At 43.0% G+C, this 19,692-nt stretch overlaps 1 protein-coding gene across 14 annotated transcripts in view; it reads right to left on the bottom strand.

Annotated features, from left to right (window-relative positions):
• The window catches only part of itpr1b (inositol 1,4,5-trisphosphate receptor, type 1b), a 103,846-nt gene that overhangs the window by 70,621 nt on the left and 13,533 nt on the right, over positions 1–19,692 (bottom strand). For 6 of the 14 annotated variants that reach the window (XM_035388771.1, XM_035388775.1, XM_035388765.1 and 3 more), the window contains exons 4-19: positions 15,876–15,991; positions 15,423–15,509; positions 13,800–13,958; positions 11,950–12,048; positions 11,351–11,434; positions 10,984–11,130; positions 10,709–10,813; positions 10,175–10,231; positions 10,047–10,076; positions 8,854–9,008; positions 4,722–4,821; positions 4,432–4,592; positions 4,122–4,263; positions 3,862–4,020; positions 1,553–1,725; positions 712–831 (exon numbers count right to left, since the gene is read on the bottom strand). In XM_035388771.1, the coding sequence (XP_035244662.1) occupies positions 712–831; positions 1,553–1,725; positions 3,862–4,020; positions 4,122–4,263; positions 4,432–4,592; positions 4,722–4,821; positions 8,854–9,008; positions 10,047–10,076; positions 10,175–10,231; positions 10,709–10,813; positions 10,984–11,130; positions 11,351–11,434; positions 11,950–12,048; positions 13,800–13,958; positions 15,423–15,509; positions 15,876–15,991 (1,894 nt within the window). The remainder of the gene's footprint in view (positions 1–711; positions 832–1,552; positions 1,726–3,861; positions 4,021–4,121; positions 4,264–4,431; positions 4,593–4,721; positions 4,822–8,853; positions 9,009–10,046; positions 10,077–10,174; positions 10,232–10,708; positions 10,814–10,983; positions 11,131–11,350; positions 11,435–11,949; positions 12,049–13,799; positions 13,959–15,422; positions 15,510–15,875; positions 15,992–19,692) is intronic. The other 8 variants (XM_035388777.1, XM_035388779.1, XM_035388767.1 and 5 more) reach the window with 3 other exon arrangements.

Below are 19,692 nucleotides of genomic sequence, written 5' to 3'. Positions count from 1 at the left end.
TTGCTATTGCGACAGCATTATGTTTATATCCGATTACACTGTTCTTTTATAAATCGCTTGCGTCATAACAGGAAAAGCATGATTTGTTTTATGATAGCGCTCATGCTAAACACTGATATGCAGATTAAGAGTGAAATCTTGAATAGATTTATTTTGAGCTTAGCTGAGCTCAGCTCAATCATGAATATGAGCTAAGCTCAAATGGATATTCATATGTTCTCCAATTAGTTTTTATGAAAATGTACTCATAATGAAGCAAAACATTTTTTTACAGTTTTTTCATTTAAACATCTTAAAAGTTGCATAAAGCATTTCTTCTTCATGGAACGTGTTACAAATTATAGCACCTTCTATTTTAACACATTTATTCAATCTGAGTGGTATTTTCTTCTGATAATATGACTTAAAATGAAGGTGTTTGAACAATATGTTTTAAGAGCATGCAATTACTTTTGTTAATTGTAGTGCTTGGGGTAAACAACCAATTAGAGGCAGTTTTGTTTAGTTGAATTGAGTGAAACAACCTGTAGTATGACAACTTCAGCGGCAAAAATCGCAGTGTTAATGGATAATACAAAAATTCTCATCCAGTAAGACCACAGACAGCACCCCACCTTCCTCTCTGCCTGGATTACCCAAGATCCCTCAGAGGATGACTCACTACAGCACCCAGAATCCCATAAGGCTGCGGCGGCAGATGGGAGCTCTCACTTGGTCTCAATGAGGATGTCACTGTTGGCTGGGTCCAGAACCGCATTGCAAATGAGCTCCTGGGTTACAGGAATGGACTTGTTCATGGACACGCACAGGTCCGACAGGTAGTCCAAGAACCTGTGGGGAAGGCATGAAAGAACAGGACACATCCCATGAGCCATACATGGGAATATGGGTCAAACGTAGCCGCGTCTGGCTCCCTCAGTGAAAGAATGAGCATAGACTAGGCTAGAAGCACGTCTGAGCTTTGGCCTTGCCTGTGGCACCGACTAAAAATATACGACTGGTGACTAATGTGTGCTTTTAGTAATAGAGCCAAGTACGGCAGTCCTTGGGGGACAGCTGCTTTAAACCTCTTTACCTAATGCAATGATAAACATTCTGCATTCAGACTAGCCTGCATTCTGACTAGCAAGGTTAGAAACGCCTGTGTTCAGGCAGCATTTGGTCAAGCTGCTTGACCATGCAGCATTGCGCCTTTGAAAAACACGTTATTTGTCTGGTCTGGTGGCTCACTGCCCCCAAATTCCAGCCTGCCAGACTGGAGGCGTTCCTTCGCTCCCCAGCCCAAAATCCACCACGTTGCTCAGGTTACCGACAGCGCCAGACATGACCCCTGATTCCTGTGTGCCAGCGGTCACAACAACCGTGATTTTCTATTGCCATGCTCTTCAGACAAGCGCACCTCTCATGTCTGTAGGTGTACAGGCATACGTCTGTGCAGTTATACATTCCACAGTAGATCAGACCGAAGCAGATTACTGCACGCATAAGAGCTGAAGTGTTCTAATAATATTTTTTTCGCCGGGAGTAGTTAAATGACTTCGCTGCATCTCACCTCGGCTCCCGGTTCTTCCTCACGAGGCTGACGAAGGTGTCGATCTCGGCGGCCGTGATGTGCTTTTCCAGGAGCTTGCGGTTGTTGTGCAGCAGGGCAGTGATGGTGTCCTCGGCCAGCACGTCATACCCAATCTGTTTCTGCATGAAGCGGAACTGCTTGGCGATGTACTCCTGAAGAAGTCAGAGGGCAAGGGTCAAATCTGCAAGGTCACCCATGGGTCTGGCCTTCTGTTTTAAAAGGGGAACTCCATCCAGGTTTTTTCTTTTATTTGTAGAACAGCAGGTGTCCTCCTGATTAAAATGAGCTCTCCGAAGAATCTCTATCGGTAGTGCAGCGATATAGCCCCAAATTACAAATTACTGTACATGCTCTAGGTACCTGTTTTACTACGGACTACAACAGAGTGGCCACTTAGTCTATGGACGAGCGCCAGACAACAGCAGTTACAGGTTTCCACATCAAAATATAAATGGAAGAGCTGGGCGTTACTAGTTGGTCTGGAATTGGAAGCCGTTGGTCCACTTGTTCGCATGTTAGCCACAAAAGAAAGAAAAATCAAGGTTTATGGTGTTCAGTTTACTTTTATGCTTAAGTTTGACTGAAAAAAAGCTGCTTTGCTGCAGTGTGGCAAATAGGAAGGGTTTAACGTTGGCAAAGGAAGGGATTCATTTTTACTGGCTACCACAAAATGATGGTGAGAGAAAACAATGGCTGGCTGCAATTGGGAACACTAAATATTCTCCAGATACACCTGAGGCACAGCTAAAGAATGTGCAAGAAATTAGCAGGCACTTTTGCTCAGATGATTTTGAGGAGAACATTTGGGCAAGACTATTGAATAGACCGAGTGACCGTCTGTCAACCCCTCCTTCTCCTAGTATGGGAGGTCGGATGGGTATCTTCATACTAAATTACCCGCCCATTTCAGTTTTTCAAAAAAGAGAAATAGTAGGGGTATACGCCTTTGACATATACCTCAACCAAATTTGCTGCCGATATTTCTGTGCAGAGATTGCTTTGGCTAGCTACAAAAACAGACTTTACGCCTTAATCTTCTGAATGAGGTTAAAGTCATTTTGCAGTGGAATTCCCCTGTAAGTCATAAGCACGTAATCTTTAGGATTCTGAAGAAAACCGCAATATGCCCAATAACGCAAAATGATGTTAAACGTAAATGAGCATGAGGAAGCATTCTATTCATCTTCAGCCATAACCAATATATTAGCGCACGAGCATTTCATTATTAACTGTAATTAAGTTACCAAACCTTGTCCTAATAGGATTTTGCTAATAAAGTCAGATCAGAAAACTACAAGGCACTGCTGTTCCACATGGTAACAGTCCCAGCGTATGGTTACATTCACCTTAACACAACGTGACACTGATCTAAACGAAAGCTGTAAAACAAACAAACCAGCACACAAACAAAAAACTCCCTGGTAGGGGAGATCGGGGCTGCTTAGCACAGGGGTTGGCTGGAACACAGCTATTTTCCGGTCCTTTGTAGATCACAGGCACGAAAATATAACATCAAAATGTTTTCTTGAACTGCAGTCACGTATCATGTTAAAAAAAAAAAGTACTCTTTGTGAAGCAAACATTTCAGGATTGTTGTATCAAAAGTTAAAAAAAATGGCCTTCACACTAAACGAATTATACATACAGTATATTAAACACACCAACACCACAGCTGGCTGGCACAATCCAAAAAATAGCTGTGCCAACCAACCACAGTTATTTTTATATTATATGCATTTCCATTGTATATTTCATTTATTATATTTACATGAATTCCATTGAACATTCATGTTTTTTGGTTCTTACTTGAATTAAATGTCAAACGTGGTTTCTTTTGGTAGCTTCATTCTTTGTACCTATAACATTTTAACACTGTGACAACCAACCCCCGTATTAGGGCATGAACTTAATCATTAGTCACTTAATTTTAGAAAACATTTGTGGGCATTAATACATATTTATTTAAGCTGAGACCTTAACTGTTTATTTGCTGCTGGTTAGAATATTATAATATGAATCATGCCACAGAAACATGGCAAAGAGTAAAAAGTGTGCCAAACAACCCCAGTCTCCCCTATTCCACAAGACAAAGGCAAAAAGAAAATTCACTTTTAAGGATGCTTTGATTATGCTCCCATATTTTGTAAATTACAGATTTTAAAATAATCCATGCCTGGTTTACAGAATAGGATTATTATGACAATTTAGGCCATTTTAGCAGGCATTTTTCCAAAGAAGTTAGGACACCCAAACTTGTAGTTCTCATTCCCCACATTCTGATGCCCCACCTGGTTCTTCCTATAGTCTTGCTGGGAGTGTCGCAGGACCCGGTAGCACAGGCGGCAGATATGCCTAAAGGGGGCGTGGCGTTGGTCACCAAGCTCCTCCAATCGCAACATGGGGCCATCGCCACTGTCTGTGAAGGGCGCCTGCAGCAGCTTGAAAATCTGTTGGCATGAGGTCAAGAGCAGAGAGAATGCGTAAGCGTTAGGAGTTGCATGCCAAGCATGTGCAGGCTTCAGGTATGCCAAGGCAATGGGGGACTCACTTGTTTTAGGATGTTCTGCTCCCTCATCAGCTTCTGCCTCTCCCGGTTGGGCTTGTTAACCATGATCTCCAGGACATCCTGCCCGCTGTTGGGAATGTCCACCACAAAGAAGACCAGATCCTCCAGAAGCTTGGTGACAAACCTAAGAACAGAGAGGTGCAGACAACCGAAGATTCAACCAAGGGTCAAATAAGTAAACACGCAAATACACCAGAATTCAGAATCATAACTGGTTCATCACTCCATCCAGATGAATTTGGCTCCATAAAACTAAAACACAACGCTGGACACAGCAGCACAGGGCTCACACCTCCGCTCATTCTGAGTTATGGTGCCCTTCTCCAGTTTGCTTGCAATGGATTGCAATACTTTGCTGGCGTCGTTGGCAAAGTCCAAGTCTCTCACTTCCGCAGGCGGGACTGGCACGATGGCAAAGGCCTCTTTATCTTCCTTGACTGCAGATGTGCCAATCTTTAATAAAGCAAAACAACAATGAAGCTAGAACATCATAGAACAACACTCAAATCACCTGAAAGATTGGATAAATGTGGCGGGGGGAAAGAGGTGGGAGTACGGAGTGAGATGAGGCCCTTAACTCACCCGTAACATCACAGGCTTCTCCTCCTCTTTGTCTATGGGATTGTTGGTGCTGTGGACCCATGTGTTCGTGCACAAGTGTCTGAGCCTCACATAGGAGCTCCTGAGTCAGAAAAACATGCAACACTTCAAAGGACTGTCTCCGAATATGCATTTCGGATCAGGGTGTATCTGATCAAAAGAACTTTGGTGCATCCCCATTCTATTGTAAATGGACTGCATTCTTTTGTCCATGGATCTGGCTTGCGGAGACAAGGAAACTAGGGCTCATCAGCTGGATGCCAAAGACAGTGAACATTCAAAAAAATTTTATTTGTGGAAAAAAAAGAGGATCAATCAATGAAAGGCCAGTCTTCAACAGATCTGGCATGGATATTCCATCAAACACTTTGGCTAATGTGAACAGATAAAGAGCATTACTAGATGGGATTAAAGTGTGATCATGTGGGCTCCTTGTCAAGGTTTAACCCTGGTTGATGACAGTAACAGTGTTTTAGAGAGAGTGTCCTTTCAGGCCTGCCTTAAAAGGAGATGCTTTCCCCAGCACCTCCCACAGTTTAGCAATAATCCAAGGCCTTTACTGCCAGGACCATTGAAATTTTATTTGAAAAGGACTTATGTCACAGTCCAATGTGGGAAACGCACATTAAAGTGAAGCCAACAGATGATAATAAACAGTATAACACATGATCCATCTGATGGAAAAGGTTCTGCTGAACACAATGGGCTTCATTCATGAAACATGGGTATGATCAGATTTGATTGTTAGTTGTGCTCACAAACATTTCCACAACCAATTTTGGTATTCATAATTTTATCTGAATGTTAGTAAGATCATAAAAAGGTATACTCCTCCACACTGTATCTAGCACGAACTCTTATTAAATAACACAAACATTTCAGAATCTATCCTTCCTTGGTGTCATTGTTTCAAAAACACTTGCATTATTTAATAATAGTTTGTGCAAGATACAGTGTGCAAGACCATAACATTTTATGTATTTACTATTTTCTCCAAGCACCTGTGTTTTTTTTTTTTTGCTTGTTTTTTGTAATTATTTTTTTGCATTTTTTACATTTGCCAGGTGTGCAAACCTCATCTTCTTTTCAATCAATTACTTTAGATGTCTTTGGTAAGAAACACGCAAAAAGGCATTAGCAGAAGATCGTCAATGCAATTATTCTCGCACACACACACAAACCGACAGCATCAATCAAGGGAACACATGTTCTGCTTCTGAGAAATATTCATGAAAAAAGACACCACAACTTAATGGATGTTTTGCTAGATCAGTCAAGAAGTCATCTGTTCATCTTGTTTATTTTCTTTGAGCCTCCCAAATTTATTTTCCAAGGGAAAAAAAGGAGTGATGGAGAACTTAAAACAAGCTGACAAGACTGTTTGCTTCACCTGCAAATGTAAACAAAATGACTTCTTGTCACTTCCTCCACCTCACACCACCCCGCCCCTTGTGTGTATAGCTCCCTGCATGAGCAGCAGTCACAGGACACTGGCTGTATTCTCCGGCTGCATGGGACTCTGTTGCGAAATCGACCGTTAGCCTAACAGGCTTACCTTTGTGTGCTCCTGAGCCTGCCCACAGTTAAAGCCCAGCCAATGAGGCCCAGGGGTTATTTCAGGTTAGATGGTCGAGTGCCAAATAAAACAAGCAGATGCACGACAACATCACGCGATGCCTTTTCTCGACGCCCATGGGAGGTGCTCACCTTATCTGATCTCCTGCTTGCGCACAAGCGGTTGAGCGGAGTTATGTGTGCTATTCAAAGACACACCCCCTCTCACGTGAGGCCGTCATTCTTACTGACACACGGAGGGGAAAAAAATAATAAAAACTTGTGTGCCAGCAATGCTTGAGGCTGATTCGAATACTTATTGTGCACTGCCTTCCCTTCAGTTCACAGGTTACATTAAATCACACTCAAACACATACTAAGAAACCTGCCTCTTTCAATCTGAATCACAAAAGACACTCCTGTGACACTGTGAATAATGCCCCTAAATGTGTCCAAAAATGTACCTAACTAAAATTACCTTTTTGAGAACATGCATACAGTTGGATTATTATTATTATAGGAAATACAGGTGTCTAATTCTTCACATAGAAAATGTATGGGGATTATCTTAGGTCTTAGTAGCAACCCTTTGAATGTGCACAGGCCATTATGGAAAATGTGTGTGTGTGTGTGTGTGTGTGTGTGTGTGTACGCGCGTGCGTGTGTGTGTGTGTGTATGTGTGTGGGCGTGCGTGAGTGTGTGTGCGCGCGTGCGCGCGTGTGTGTGTGTGGGCGCACACATGAGTATGTGCACGTGTGCTTAGGTGGCAGGTTCTTATGCAACATCTGGGAATCGTTGGAATCTAATGATTTCTTGTGCGTCAGACGCTGTGACCTGTGGTCACTATGTTTTACTGGTGTAAACAGACAAGGGACTTTCCTGACACAAATTTACTTGGCAGTATGAGTGGTTCATTTGGAGCCACAGAACACCACCCTCCCCCACTTCCCCATTCTCCAACCACACCCAGTTAAGTGGAAAAATGCTTGCCTCACAAGCGTTGGCCCAACACATGAAACACCACAAAGCCAAAACACAGGACTAAGCTCTGATGGCACACACAATTTTAAATTAAACAAAAGTAGCTGAGTAGCTAATGTTGGCCTCCTCCCATTACAGATATACAAATACAATATTACAACAGTCAAAACACCACACTTCCAGTTAAATGAAGGCTGGCTCTAGCAAATGCAGTAATGTCTGCTGGCCATCAGATGGGTTATAGAGTCCTAATTTACTATTTTGCAAAGATCAAGTTCTTGCAATACAAGCAGCATAATGTCTAAGCCCCATAAACCCCATTTCTGTTTCTGGCAGCCTGTACTAGCATCACCTTTTAGAGATTATTTGGCAAAGCAAAAGACAATTCGGCACAGACAAGTGCTGAATGTTTTCCATAAAAGCATAGCTGCTGAGGAAGAAACATGCTCTGCTTGAAGAGCTTGGAATGTTCGGGTAATTCTGCACGAACTGAGAAATAGTTTTCAACCACACAAGAGGATTCTGGTCTATTGGCAGTGGCCATTGCTTTCCATACATCATCAGCTCCTGCGGCATAACATTACTCTGCTTCGGTATCTTCTAAAAAATTCTAAACCTGATTGGCTATGCACCAGCAAAAGAAAAGATCATTCAGAAGAAAGAGATATTGTCTTGAAACACATTGTAGATTTCCAGAGCACATATATGATAAAGAAAATGGTATATTCAAACTTTAATTTTAACTATTAAAAAATGTATTTCCTCTTAAAGGAATATTCAAGTTTCAAATTAATATAACTCAAATATGATAGCCCAAGCTGGGTTTTTTGCTTAACCATGGATAAACCACATATGTGTAGCAGCCTTTGTTTTGCATTTACTTGTTGTCCCTCATTTATAGAGGAGGTTCCTGGGTTATGATTACAGTCTGATGCTGGCAACTATTTTGAGAACAACGGCACAAGGCTCTTGGCAATGAAGACAGGCGTCATAGAGTAGGGCAGCTGAGTGACCTAAGCACCCTGAAAAGAACAGGTCTGCTGTAAACATGTCACAGCCAACCGTGAACAATATAGTACCGTCTGCTTTTCACAACAAGGGCACGGGGATGGCCATTTCCATTCAGGGCCCTACCCTCCAATGAACTACCTCTGTATACTGCCAAGAGGGGTAAACCCATCGTACCATCCGGATCAACAACGGTTTAGGGTTTCAGGGAATTCTGCCAATAAATGTGACCGTGACCGCAACTGACTCACAGTTTCAAAAGGACAAGTGATGATGCATTGGCCAAAACTAACCTTGTGTTTCCCGTAGCAACCTCGGACAAGTGATTACAACTAAGTAGCCTATGAGTGCATTTATGTATTTATAGTTACTTTCCAAAGAGTGAGGACTGTAGTCTCAGAGTAATTGCCAAATCTGATATCATACCATATTCCCATCGAAGCATCCAGTCACATCCAACACTGTTCTTGCGATACACGGCATTATTAAGTGTCACGTTGTCATATTAAATGTGCAGAGTTGGTGGGGGCGGGGGGGGGGGGGGGTGGGCAGGGAGGTACTGGTCTGTACCTGGGCACCAGGGAGTCCCCCACTCTCAGAGTGGTAGGGTCCAACTCGAAGATGGAAGAGATGTCGTTGCCATCAGGAACAGATATCAGAGTGCACATGGCCTTTTCCTGGGGGGTACGTAGACGGGCACGTAGGGCTTCATGTTCAGAGTCCAGCTGTTTAGGGGGGGGAAACAGTTTGGGGCCTTTCAGTACATGAAAGACTGAAAAATCTTAGCAACTCCTGCAACATCAACTTTCGCAACCATAGTGACCAGCTCGAGTGAGACTGAAGGGCATGAGATGAAGGAAACTCCATTCATGAGGGGGTTTAGTGATGGGACCATGAAGATGATATGGATCTTAAAATGATCTGTGCCCTGAGCAATGACAAACAGAGCTGCAGTCACTTTTTAAGTAGTAAACAACATTACATGACTCCACTAAAGTATTAATATACAGTACATATGAACTATTAGTCTGTGAGAAGATGGGGAATAAATAGGTTTACATTTTATGTATGTAGCTGTTGTCCTGCTTATGTCCACTACCTGCATATTATTCATGTTTAAACGCCATTTACTGGGTTTAGTCAACAATTAATTATAATTTATAGTATTGTATTTTACATTTATTTGACAGAGATTCTCTAAATCAGAGACTTAAAAAAAAACCCTAACTGCAAGATGCATATAATACAAGTACTGTAAGTACATCAATATACATAAAGAAAAGCTCATAACCCCACCACAATTACAGGACTCGTGGCCTGGATTAACTGGATGGAGTTCTGTGACTTGCAGAGATCTATTCTACCACAGGCCATACATGTATATATTGTCGTTATTAAATAATATAATAATTCATAATTTACAGTAATCTATACTCACCTACACTATTCATATTCACCAGTTATTAAAAAAAAAAAAACAGAACTACGTCGGGAGGCCTCAGTGTTTTTCCTATTTAAAAAAATATAAGTTGGCATGCATACTATTTATAGCGACATACTGCCATCTATGGATGGGAGCACGTACAGCATGCTGTACAGACCACACTGATGATATTAATAAGTGTTTAAATCATGACACCTAGTGGTGCATTAGTCCACCTGTTAAAATGACAGTTTGAAAATTGAATTTCTACCTCTAGGTTTCAAACTGAATTTGTTTCATGCAATGACATGCACAGACAAATGCATATATTAGTTTTTACCTGGAAATTAAAGGGGATAAAATCCACCACCTGGAAAGAGAATGGGACCCAGCATGGGATTTAGAAGGATAAGGCCTCTGTATGGATTAAACACATAAGCCATTCATAAAGCCTACTCATTTACTTACACATTCATTCAGTAAAGAGCGGGACTCCTGGCACTCTTCCTCATAATCTGGGTTCACCTGAAAAAATACACACATGTACGACACTAAGACGCCATCTTCCTCCAAATAAAACGCAGAACAAGTGTAAGCTCTTACAATTAATAAAACAGGGCAATAGTCATTTTCTAACAAAAATGTTTCTACATGCCCTGCCTGCCAGGTAGTTCAAATTACAGCGAGCTAAAAAAAATGCATATATAACCAGAAAAGGAAAAGCAAGTGTTCCACTTTACAAGGAAACGGAATGAGCAAACAAGAAAGTATAGAAACAATATAATAATGCAATGTGGATGCGTTAGTAAAATGCATATCGATCAATTAAACATTAAAGTTAAATATGTATATTTATACAATAATGCACAAAGAAAAACGAATGAACATTATAAATGACAAAGGGCAATCTGTTAATTTTGCAGGTCCCTTGTATTCTGATATAACAAACCGACTGAGGTGACCAGACAACAGGAAGTGGTGTGTATAAAATGCACAACACACCTGACTCACCTCTGCAGCCAGATAGTGTCCAGTGGCCAGGTGTTTGAATCTAAACAGGCTGTTCCAGTAGCCAGCCCCGCCCCGGCAGGGGTCATGTTGTACCACCTGATAAAAGAAATAAATTATAATACTGAAATTTTTTTAAATGACAGGGGTTGGACCCCAGGTGCACAACACAAAAAGGGGTTCAGGGATTAGTACACCTAATACTTTAATAACTACCTCCAGACATTTCCTGTAAATAGAAACCTTTCTTCCTGTCAAGGTGTGCTCACCTCCACTTCCCATAAGGCCTTGCTGCTGGTGGCAGAAGTGGCAGACTGGCGGCCGGTGGTCCTAAGGAAGACATACTGCTTTTTTCGGTGGTCATCACAGGTCAGGAATTTCTCCTGTTCTGCATGAAACAGCCGTACTACATCACCCTGAGGACAGGAGTAGAGAAAACCTTGCCATTAGACCACAATCACTGCTTCACAAGAGTCAAACAATCAACAGCTACCCGTAACAGCATGTTTCACTCTGCAGTAAATGACTGCAAGATAAGCAAGGCAGCTAAAACAAAACACTATCTCCTCGATTACAGAATGTTTGTCTTCAGTGATGTACAGTACGAATCCAGGAATACAGTGAGGTAATGCTTACCCCTTTCAGTATGACTTCCTTGTTGTCACTCCATTTCATAAACAGAACAATTTTCCAACTAGTGTTACAGTTCACAGAGTTCACCTGAGGGGAAAATGAATGAATGGAAACAGAGTTTAAGTATTTGTAATATGCGACTACATTAATTTTTAAGGACAAGCACTGTTATCTTCACCTTACTAGACATAAGGATCACAGATCAAATTACCTCTGCAGGTTTCAGATCTGTGGATTGCACAGTGGGCATGTAGAATGTGCATGGAATTGTGACTTGCTTGTACAAACTGTGCTGCGGCATTCATCAAAACTTTTACTTAAACATGAAAACTAAACTATTTTACGTATAAAAACCCATCCATTCCTCTGTATTAAAAAATGTATGTGATGGGAAATGATTTCAAACCCAGTTTGCTTCTTCGCCAAAAGCAAGCAACGCAGAATATAAATGATGTTACAGTAAATATACTCATGTCTTTCTCGTGGCTGTTCTTCACTCACACATCAACACAAAGGTTTTTGGCCTTTAGATCCTCACCAGAGCTCATTGGGGACCAAGCCCTGGCACCATACCGATGGACATAAACCTTGCACACACTCACCTCGTTGCAGCCTGGGTTGTCCACCAGCTGATGGCTGCTAGCATGAAGGGGCTGACCAGCATTCACAGGGTTAAGAACCACTTTGTCCCCAATCACCACCTGCAGACAGAGGTAGACAGCAATTATCCGCGAACGCATGCACAGATATGGACAGATAAGTGTGCATGCAAAAAAAATCATGCACTTACACAACCACTTAGACGCACATGTGCGTCCAAGTGAATGCACATACAGACGCACACTCTCTCTCTATCTTTCTCTCACAAGTGGCCCACATGGGCCCCAGGGTCACACAAACAATACACAGAATAATGTGCACTCTGCTGAAGGATGTTTACCATTTCAGGAAGAGGACACTAATGTCATTACGTCCTTCATAGCAAATATTACAAATAAAGCAGTCCAGCACAGAAAGGCTGGCTGAGGAACACATCAAGGTGAAGTTCCCGGAGCTAGCAAACAGGACAGTTTGGCACGTGGGCTTGACTAAATTGAATTTTGAAGGTCAAATGCACTAGGACATCGCCATCTAGTGATCGGTAGTCATTCTGGTTTTAATAAGAGGTTTTATTTTTTCTTGTATGAAGATAAATCTCTCTCCTTGGTGCTACTGGTTTTACAGTGCACCCTTTAATTGAACAAACTGAATAACACAATTCAGAGCTCTTTCACTTATCATTATGAACACCGGAGGTTAAGGATATGGGCTCGACTTCAAAAGTAGTTGGCCAGAGATTCCTAGCACTGGATTCCTGAACGGAAAAATCCTTGAAGTACATTTTCCCAGCCTGCACCATGCTAACTCTGAACTAGGTTATGCAGTTATGCGCACGTGGACAGAAGAGCAAGAAGTAGTCTGTTTTTTCCTGAAAAACATGCACTGTCCCAGAGTTCAATAATTTAACGTTTTTAGCTGTGAACACCGTCGCTGGGAGCTTGAAGATAATGAGAACATTCAGTGAGAGAGAGATCTCTGTCCTTAAGTCTTAGGGTTACATAACCTGAGGATGTTCTCCCACACGTCTTCACCTGGTGATTACATCATGCCTCAGACCCACCGCGTAAGCATTTTTAGCTCCCCCAATCGGTTACTGACTGCAGCCCATAAACCAATCACCTGTTTTTTTACAGGTACCTACTAGACACTTGAGGCCATAATACAATATAATATCATGTACTGTACTAATAATTCCTCCGGTTATGGCCCAGGGGAATGCAGTCATTGCTGCAAGGTTGTGGTGTACAGATGTTTAAGAGTGTCAGATGTGTACACCCTGAGCCAACCAGAGGAGGATGGGTTCCCCCTTTGAGTCTGGTTCCTTCCGAGGTTTCTTCCTATCTGTAACAGGGAGTTTTTACTAGTCACTGTTGCCTTAGGCTTGCTCCTGCGTAGTTTAGGCCAGTGTTGCCTGTGAAGCGTATTGTGACAATTGTTTGTGAAATGCGCTATACAAATTTTGATTTTGATTCACCGAGGGCCTTCAAATTAAAAATGGAACTTTATAGTCATGTATTTTTGTTTTGTTGCCTGACACATTACATCAGAAAAAAAAACATCATTCACAAACCCATTCTGGGTGCCACAAGAATGATCTTACTTGTGGTTCACCATGCCTCTCTCATGGTCACTGCCCTCATCGATTTCCTGGAATTTGTCTGAACTTGTCTGTTACCACACAGATCCACTGGACTGCCGGCAGAGTTTGCGTTAATGTGCAATCTCTTTTACCAGGTCGGTCTAAGTTTGGCCCACCCGAAAGGGAAAAGTATTCAGACCCTTGTCATTTGATGCAAGGTAGACATAGAGTCTCAAAGATCTCCTTTACTAGTACACAGCCAGTGTCACTTACACTGTCCCCAATGGAGCGAAGTTTGTAGAAGGGCTGGATGTAGAACCAAGAGCCCTCATTTCCTGCCGAGTCCAGTGTCACCCTCATGGCGTTCTTCTCCAGCAGGGCCGGGAGACGCTTGTTCACAGTCAGGTACTTATTGCTTTTCACATGCAAAAGCTGAAACACAGGTTGAATCTGTGAGAATCTGTTCGGAAACAGCACTCCAAAAAACAGGGACAAATTGATGACCAGAGCCAGAGTTGAAAGACACAGAAGATCACATCAACACAAAGGATACAAATATAGGCAATATTCATCTGAGAATCTCATGCTGCACTGTACAATTGTTTTTTTTTGTTTTGTTTTTGCGTTTTATTTTCAAAGGCACGTTACATTTTTGATGGAATATTTGATGATCCAGGACAGCTAGGAAACAAATAGGACTTGCTCTTCGCAAACTACGCAAACAGTATACACCATTTTTATATGACCCCAGACAGCTTGGCATTTTTTATTTAAAAAATGCAAACCATGTAAATAAATTCTACCCAAATTCTTGGAGCACTCAAAGTCACATATGAACCATATGAATTTGTGGCAGAGTGAGAGGTGGTGACCACTGGGGCTGTGTTACTATCCTGAGATTGACTCAATGTGGGGTTATTACAGACAAATGTCTTCCTCCCCATAGAAAACACAAACCATTCATCTTCTGGGGATATGCTGTTCCTGATGACCAATCTTTGGACAGCAATGCGGTCTCAAAATCCTTTAAATGCACAATGAAATGAACCTGCTGGTAAGTGGTTCTTCTGTCCTTATACTACTGTGCACATGGTCTAAGTAGTTCAGGAAGCAGCTCTGCCTGGGGCCACAGTATGTGACAGGGTGACGAGAAGTGAACTTGTGAGCTGCATGTGATATAAACACAGGGGCCAGTAGGCTACAGGCTGGAAGGAAATGTGAGGGAAGCAATGGTGGACCAGCCCTGCACACTCACAGTGACTCCACAGTAACTTGTCTAAAGTGTCTTACAGTACCGCCCAGATATAGCCATCTTTATGGGGCCTACCTCACAAATTTAACACCGCAATGCAGTATTCAGCCTGGGGCCTCTCTTACAAATTCATCATCCAGGTCACTGGTTCCCAATCTTGTTCCTAGAGATCTACAGTCCTAGAGGTTTTCATTTAAACCCTAATTTGGCACAATTTAGGACTGATTTAGATACAGTAAATCTCCAGGAGCCTAACTTATGTACCTACTGCTCTTTTACCCTTGGGACCTGGGATATTAAACTGGGACTGCAGAGGGAGCCAGAGATGAGACACAGTTACCACTGATGGAGACCAAGGTTAACTTAACTGCAGCAGGGTTAAAAACTGGGGCATCCTGTGTCCAAAGGGGTCAGTCCGATTGCTAATATCCCAGATGATCAAAACTAGCAAGCACGTGTCCGTGGCTATCTGCACGCTCTATGTAAGACTAGCGTCCACGGTGGAACGGCGCAGTCGGTTCACGTTTTTTGAGCAGACGGCCAGCTGAGTCAGAGCATCGCCACATCTTCCAAGCGTCCCTCCACTTCCTGGCAGCTTGTCGCATGACAAGCATGTTTATCATCACAGCAAAGACATCACGCACCTGGATGACGTTGCCATACTGAATCACCGTTCCTAGCAGCTTGCGGTTCTCAGACTCGTTCTGCTTCTTCTCCAGATCAGCAGCATGCTGCAGTCAGAAAAGAAACGCGTTTGTGAACAATTTCATTCGGGTCATCTCTTCGATCTCCATTACTTACACACTGACAAAGTGAACTAATGAGTTCTCTTAATCTCCACACCTAATTGAATGGCAAAAGTCTTCAGAGAAATCCTCACACATTTCACAATGGACAAGTCTGTAATCCATCATTCTGACAAGCACTTTTCCAAAATGCATCAGGTTAACATCATAGTATACATTTCAAAAAATCATTACGGTGATACAACTTCATCACAAGTAAAGTCAATAGATTTGTGATGCAATGGGAGACTCTGGCATCCTAATGGAGAGGCAGGTGAGAAACATTGATTAAACTGGATTAAAAGAACTCACATGTAGTTTGTTTAGGAGCACTGTGTCCGTTGTGTTACTTCCCCCAGGTTTGGCAGCCTTCCAGAACTGTTTCTGTGCAGAGTATCTGTTCATGGGACACAGCTTGAACAAGCAGTCTGGGGAGGGAAGGTCAGAGCAACAGTCCTTTAACAGGGTACAGTTCATGTTGGGGTGAAATGAGCCTAATATCCACAGACAAATTTAATTTTGGCTACAGAATGTGACAAAGTGGTGGTGATGCCAGCGGTTTGTGTACACTTGTTACCGCACTTTGCATAAACACATTAACCTGGTCAAACTGCAAACCAGGGTCTCACTGACACCATTTCCACACTCACAATGCACAACTAACACTGCGAGAGTCCCTGACCCAATGCTCATATTTTCCATCCGGTTGGAAGGACAGCTACCTGAGAGAGGCAGGGAGAGGTGATTATCTGTGACAGGAGTAAAAATAGCCCATCCTGTGAACATACACCAGGGAACTCTGGGATGAGCTGCCAGGAGACGAACCGAGGAAAGGGTGGGCAGTCACACTGGTGAGCCAAAATGGACGGTCATGGAACTGGGATGGGGCCTAAGGAGGTAAGGACTAGGTAGGCCAAAGAGAGGTGGGGTACTGAGCTGTGGAGGGGGTATGGATGTGTGTCTGTGTGTTGGGGGGATGAGGTAGAGATGAGGGAAGGTTAGACAGTACAAAGGATGTGTATGCTAGGCTGCTCAGGAGGCTCAGGAAGTCAATCAACTTCCCTGCAGGTTTCTTTAACAATCTTTAGCTGTAAGAATAAAGATGGCAGGCCATTCGGAAGCAACAAAATAAAACACATTATAAGGAGACAGGAGACAGGAGGGGACCTGCTAATGCTGAGGAAGATGAGTATAGGACTGCCCTAAGCACAATAGCAGCACAGTGCTTTAAAACAGCTTTCAGAAAATGTTCTAATTCTGGAATATGCACAATTCAATACGTCCCTCAACTACAATCCACTGTCATCAAACTGGCCTTTTCAACAATTCCTTGTCTTTGAAAAAAAAAATCATTTTTTAGAAACCAATAGGCCTACATCCTTACAGTTTGTCAGGATTCAGTCACGCAGGGATCCTTCGAAACTAGTGGCCTGTAGTGAGCTTGAACAAGGGAAGAGCAGCAGAGGCCACAGGTCCCCCATATCCCTTGAAACTAAAACATTAACATAGTCTAAAGCACGCACAGCTTCTCTTCTCACCATTTACCCAAAACACTATCTCAACCGCCCCACACAAATAAGATCTGATTTTCAGGACATGAAGATTGCATTGGCAATTTATTCCAACAAAAGAGGTAAGCACCGGCCAACTTTAGTCCATGCATTGTAATTTAGCCTTCACATTTTATAGATACTCAACACAGAAGTATTTATTTGATAAAGGATTAAAATAAAAAAAGAACCATTTCACATTTATACTGAGCCATGTGCAAACAAAAACTTCTAGTTTTATTTTCTAGATATGGCTCTGAAAAAGAGGTTTTAAACTCAATGTGATTTCTTTGCAAAATAAAAGTTAACCAAACAATAAAAATACTTAACATTAGCTTTTTTATTACAAAGTTGTTTTGTTGCTTTTTTAAATTTGAGAGACAAAATTGGGATAACTGAAAGACATGGACTCAAAATAATTTCAAGAAGTTCACGATTTATTAATTACACATTTTTTGTGAGACTGAACAAAAACACTAGTACCTTTAAAAAAATGTATTAGTACAAGAAGTCATTTGGTTACACTTGAAGTGCTGCCACCTCAAACCACACTGTGGATAGAACAGACTACAAAGCCAACAGAATCTACAGAGAACCGGAAGTGGAGGGAGAGACCCTCGTTTCAACTTTTATTCACATAATGGAGGAGACCCTGAACGTGCCTTCTGAAAGAGCTCACCTCAGCCTCAGAGATCACACTAAAGCTATTACCAGCACGTGGCCTTCGTCTAAGATCAGCCTTTGAGTGGCAGGCTAAATCCCTTCGGCTACTCGTCTTTTTAAATGGCTTAAGTGGGCTATTAATACTGAACAGGGAGATTTATCCTAGGTGCTCTCTGACACTATGCAGCCCTGATTCTCCGCCTCTCTAAGGGAGGCCCTGCTGTGGGCAGGGGAGGAATGAGCACCAGCCCAAATAGACCCTGTGGGCCATATAGCTAGACCCTAAAGAGCTCAGCTACAGACACACTAAGCTCATACAGATTCAGACATCTGCAGGGCCAGAATACACACAAAACAGTCCACACACAGTAGAGAGCTGATATAGATACAGACACCTGTAGACAAAATATGACAAACCAACAGTATTTACAGTGAATCTAACGGATGCAGAGAGCAGATGGACTCTCTGGCTCCACAGTCTCCTGCTCCCGCAGGCAGGATACACTGGGTTCAGACCTATGTGGGGGCCATCCCCAAGATGAGGGGGGGAGTTTGTGTGCTGTGTGATGGGGAGAAAAGCTAACATAATAACAAAGATGGGAGACAGGCACAGCAGCAGAGCCTGCCCAGTCTGCGTAGCGTGGGACAAGCATTCACACACCCCAATAAAAGCACTCAACAACACCTTAACACTTTGACCCAGCTCACAGCCACCACAGAAACTAACGGCTTTTTTCACACAAACCATAATGATGCGCGTTGAGATCTCAGTTTCGTACTTTCACTTTCCAGAGCACGCAGGATATGTGCAAGGGGCGTGACGCATTCGCTGCAAGCGGCCCTGATGGCCTTAGTCACTGTGTTTGCCACACGCCGGTCGGCCTCAGGAAGGTGACAGCGTTCTGCAGCCTGCGCTGTGACTGCAGCACGGGCGGGGGATGTGTGGAGATGCGCAGACATGCCAAGCGAACACGCATTCCTGCACTGTATCGGCTGCAGGTGGGCGCGTGGAAATGTCACACAGCGGTTCGGCTCACACGTCGTCACACACCGCAAACTCTACCAAGCCTGCCTGAGACACGTAGTTCCTGCTGTTCACCAACAGTGAATGTCATATTATCATATCACTATGGCTGCTACTGCTACCCCCATACACCACACTACCACCAGAGCAGGGCTGCCCAACCCTGTTGCTGCAGACCTACCGTCCTGTAGGGTTTCACTCCAACCATAACAAAGCACACCTCATTCAACAGCTATAGGTCTTGTTGAGCTGGTAATTGGTAGAATCACATGCCAAATTATGGTTTAAATGAAAACCTACAGGACAATGGTTGGATCTCCAAGATTGGGCAGCCGTGCTCTATATGATGAGTGACCTCCCTCTTCCCCCACTTTACAAGACAACATGCTCTTTTCCATTCTGCCACTGTTCCACACACAGCAAAAAAAGCTATGTGATCCCAGAGAAAAAACAGAGGATGAAATGTACATTCCAGGTTTCGCTGGTTTGATATAAATTTGAGTTTACAGAAAGCCGTCCATGTCTTCAGCGCCACCCTGACATGAGCTCTGCCCAGTCCAGCACCTCACACAGTGAGCCAGTGTGCAGCAGCCTGCAGCTGTGTTCTCATAGGCCAGGGAGAACTGGCTAGCACTGATACTGCTACAAACAAACCATTGTTCCTATGGCCTGGGTATCCATTACTACCCAATCTGAAAATAATCACCTCCAATATGCAATAACCTTGGTCCCGTGGACACCGCAGGCAAACAAGCTTATCTGTGACATACTCAAAGCATCTACCTGCATGTGCATCTGCCTGTTACAGTGCATCTCTTACTGTGTGTGATCCACTTTGTGCTGTGGCCTGGAACTTAATGCTTTACAGGGTCTACAGTCCAGCCCAGGCAGC

The sequence above is a fragment of the Anguilla anguilla genome, chromosome 13 (genome assembly GCF_013347855.1).
Source record: "Anguilla anguilla isolate fAngAng1 chromosome 13, fAngAng1.pri, whole genome shotgun sequence".
NCBI classification, from domain to species: domain Eukaryota; kingdom Metazoa; phylum Chordata; class Actinopteri; order Anguilliformes; family Anguillidae; genus Anguilla; species Anguilla anguilla.
Note: the sequence above shows the minus strand (reverse complement) of the source record. Positions and strands in the feature narration are given on the sequence as shown.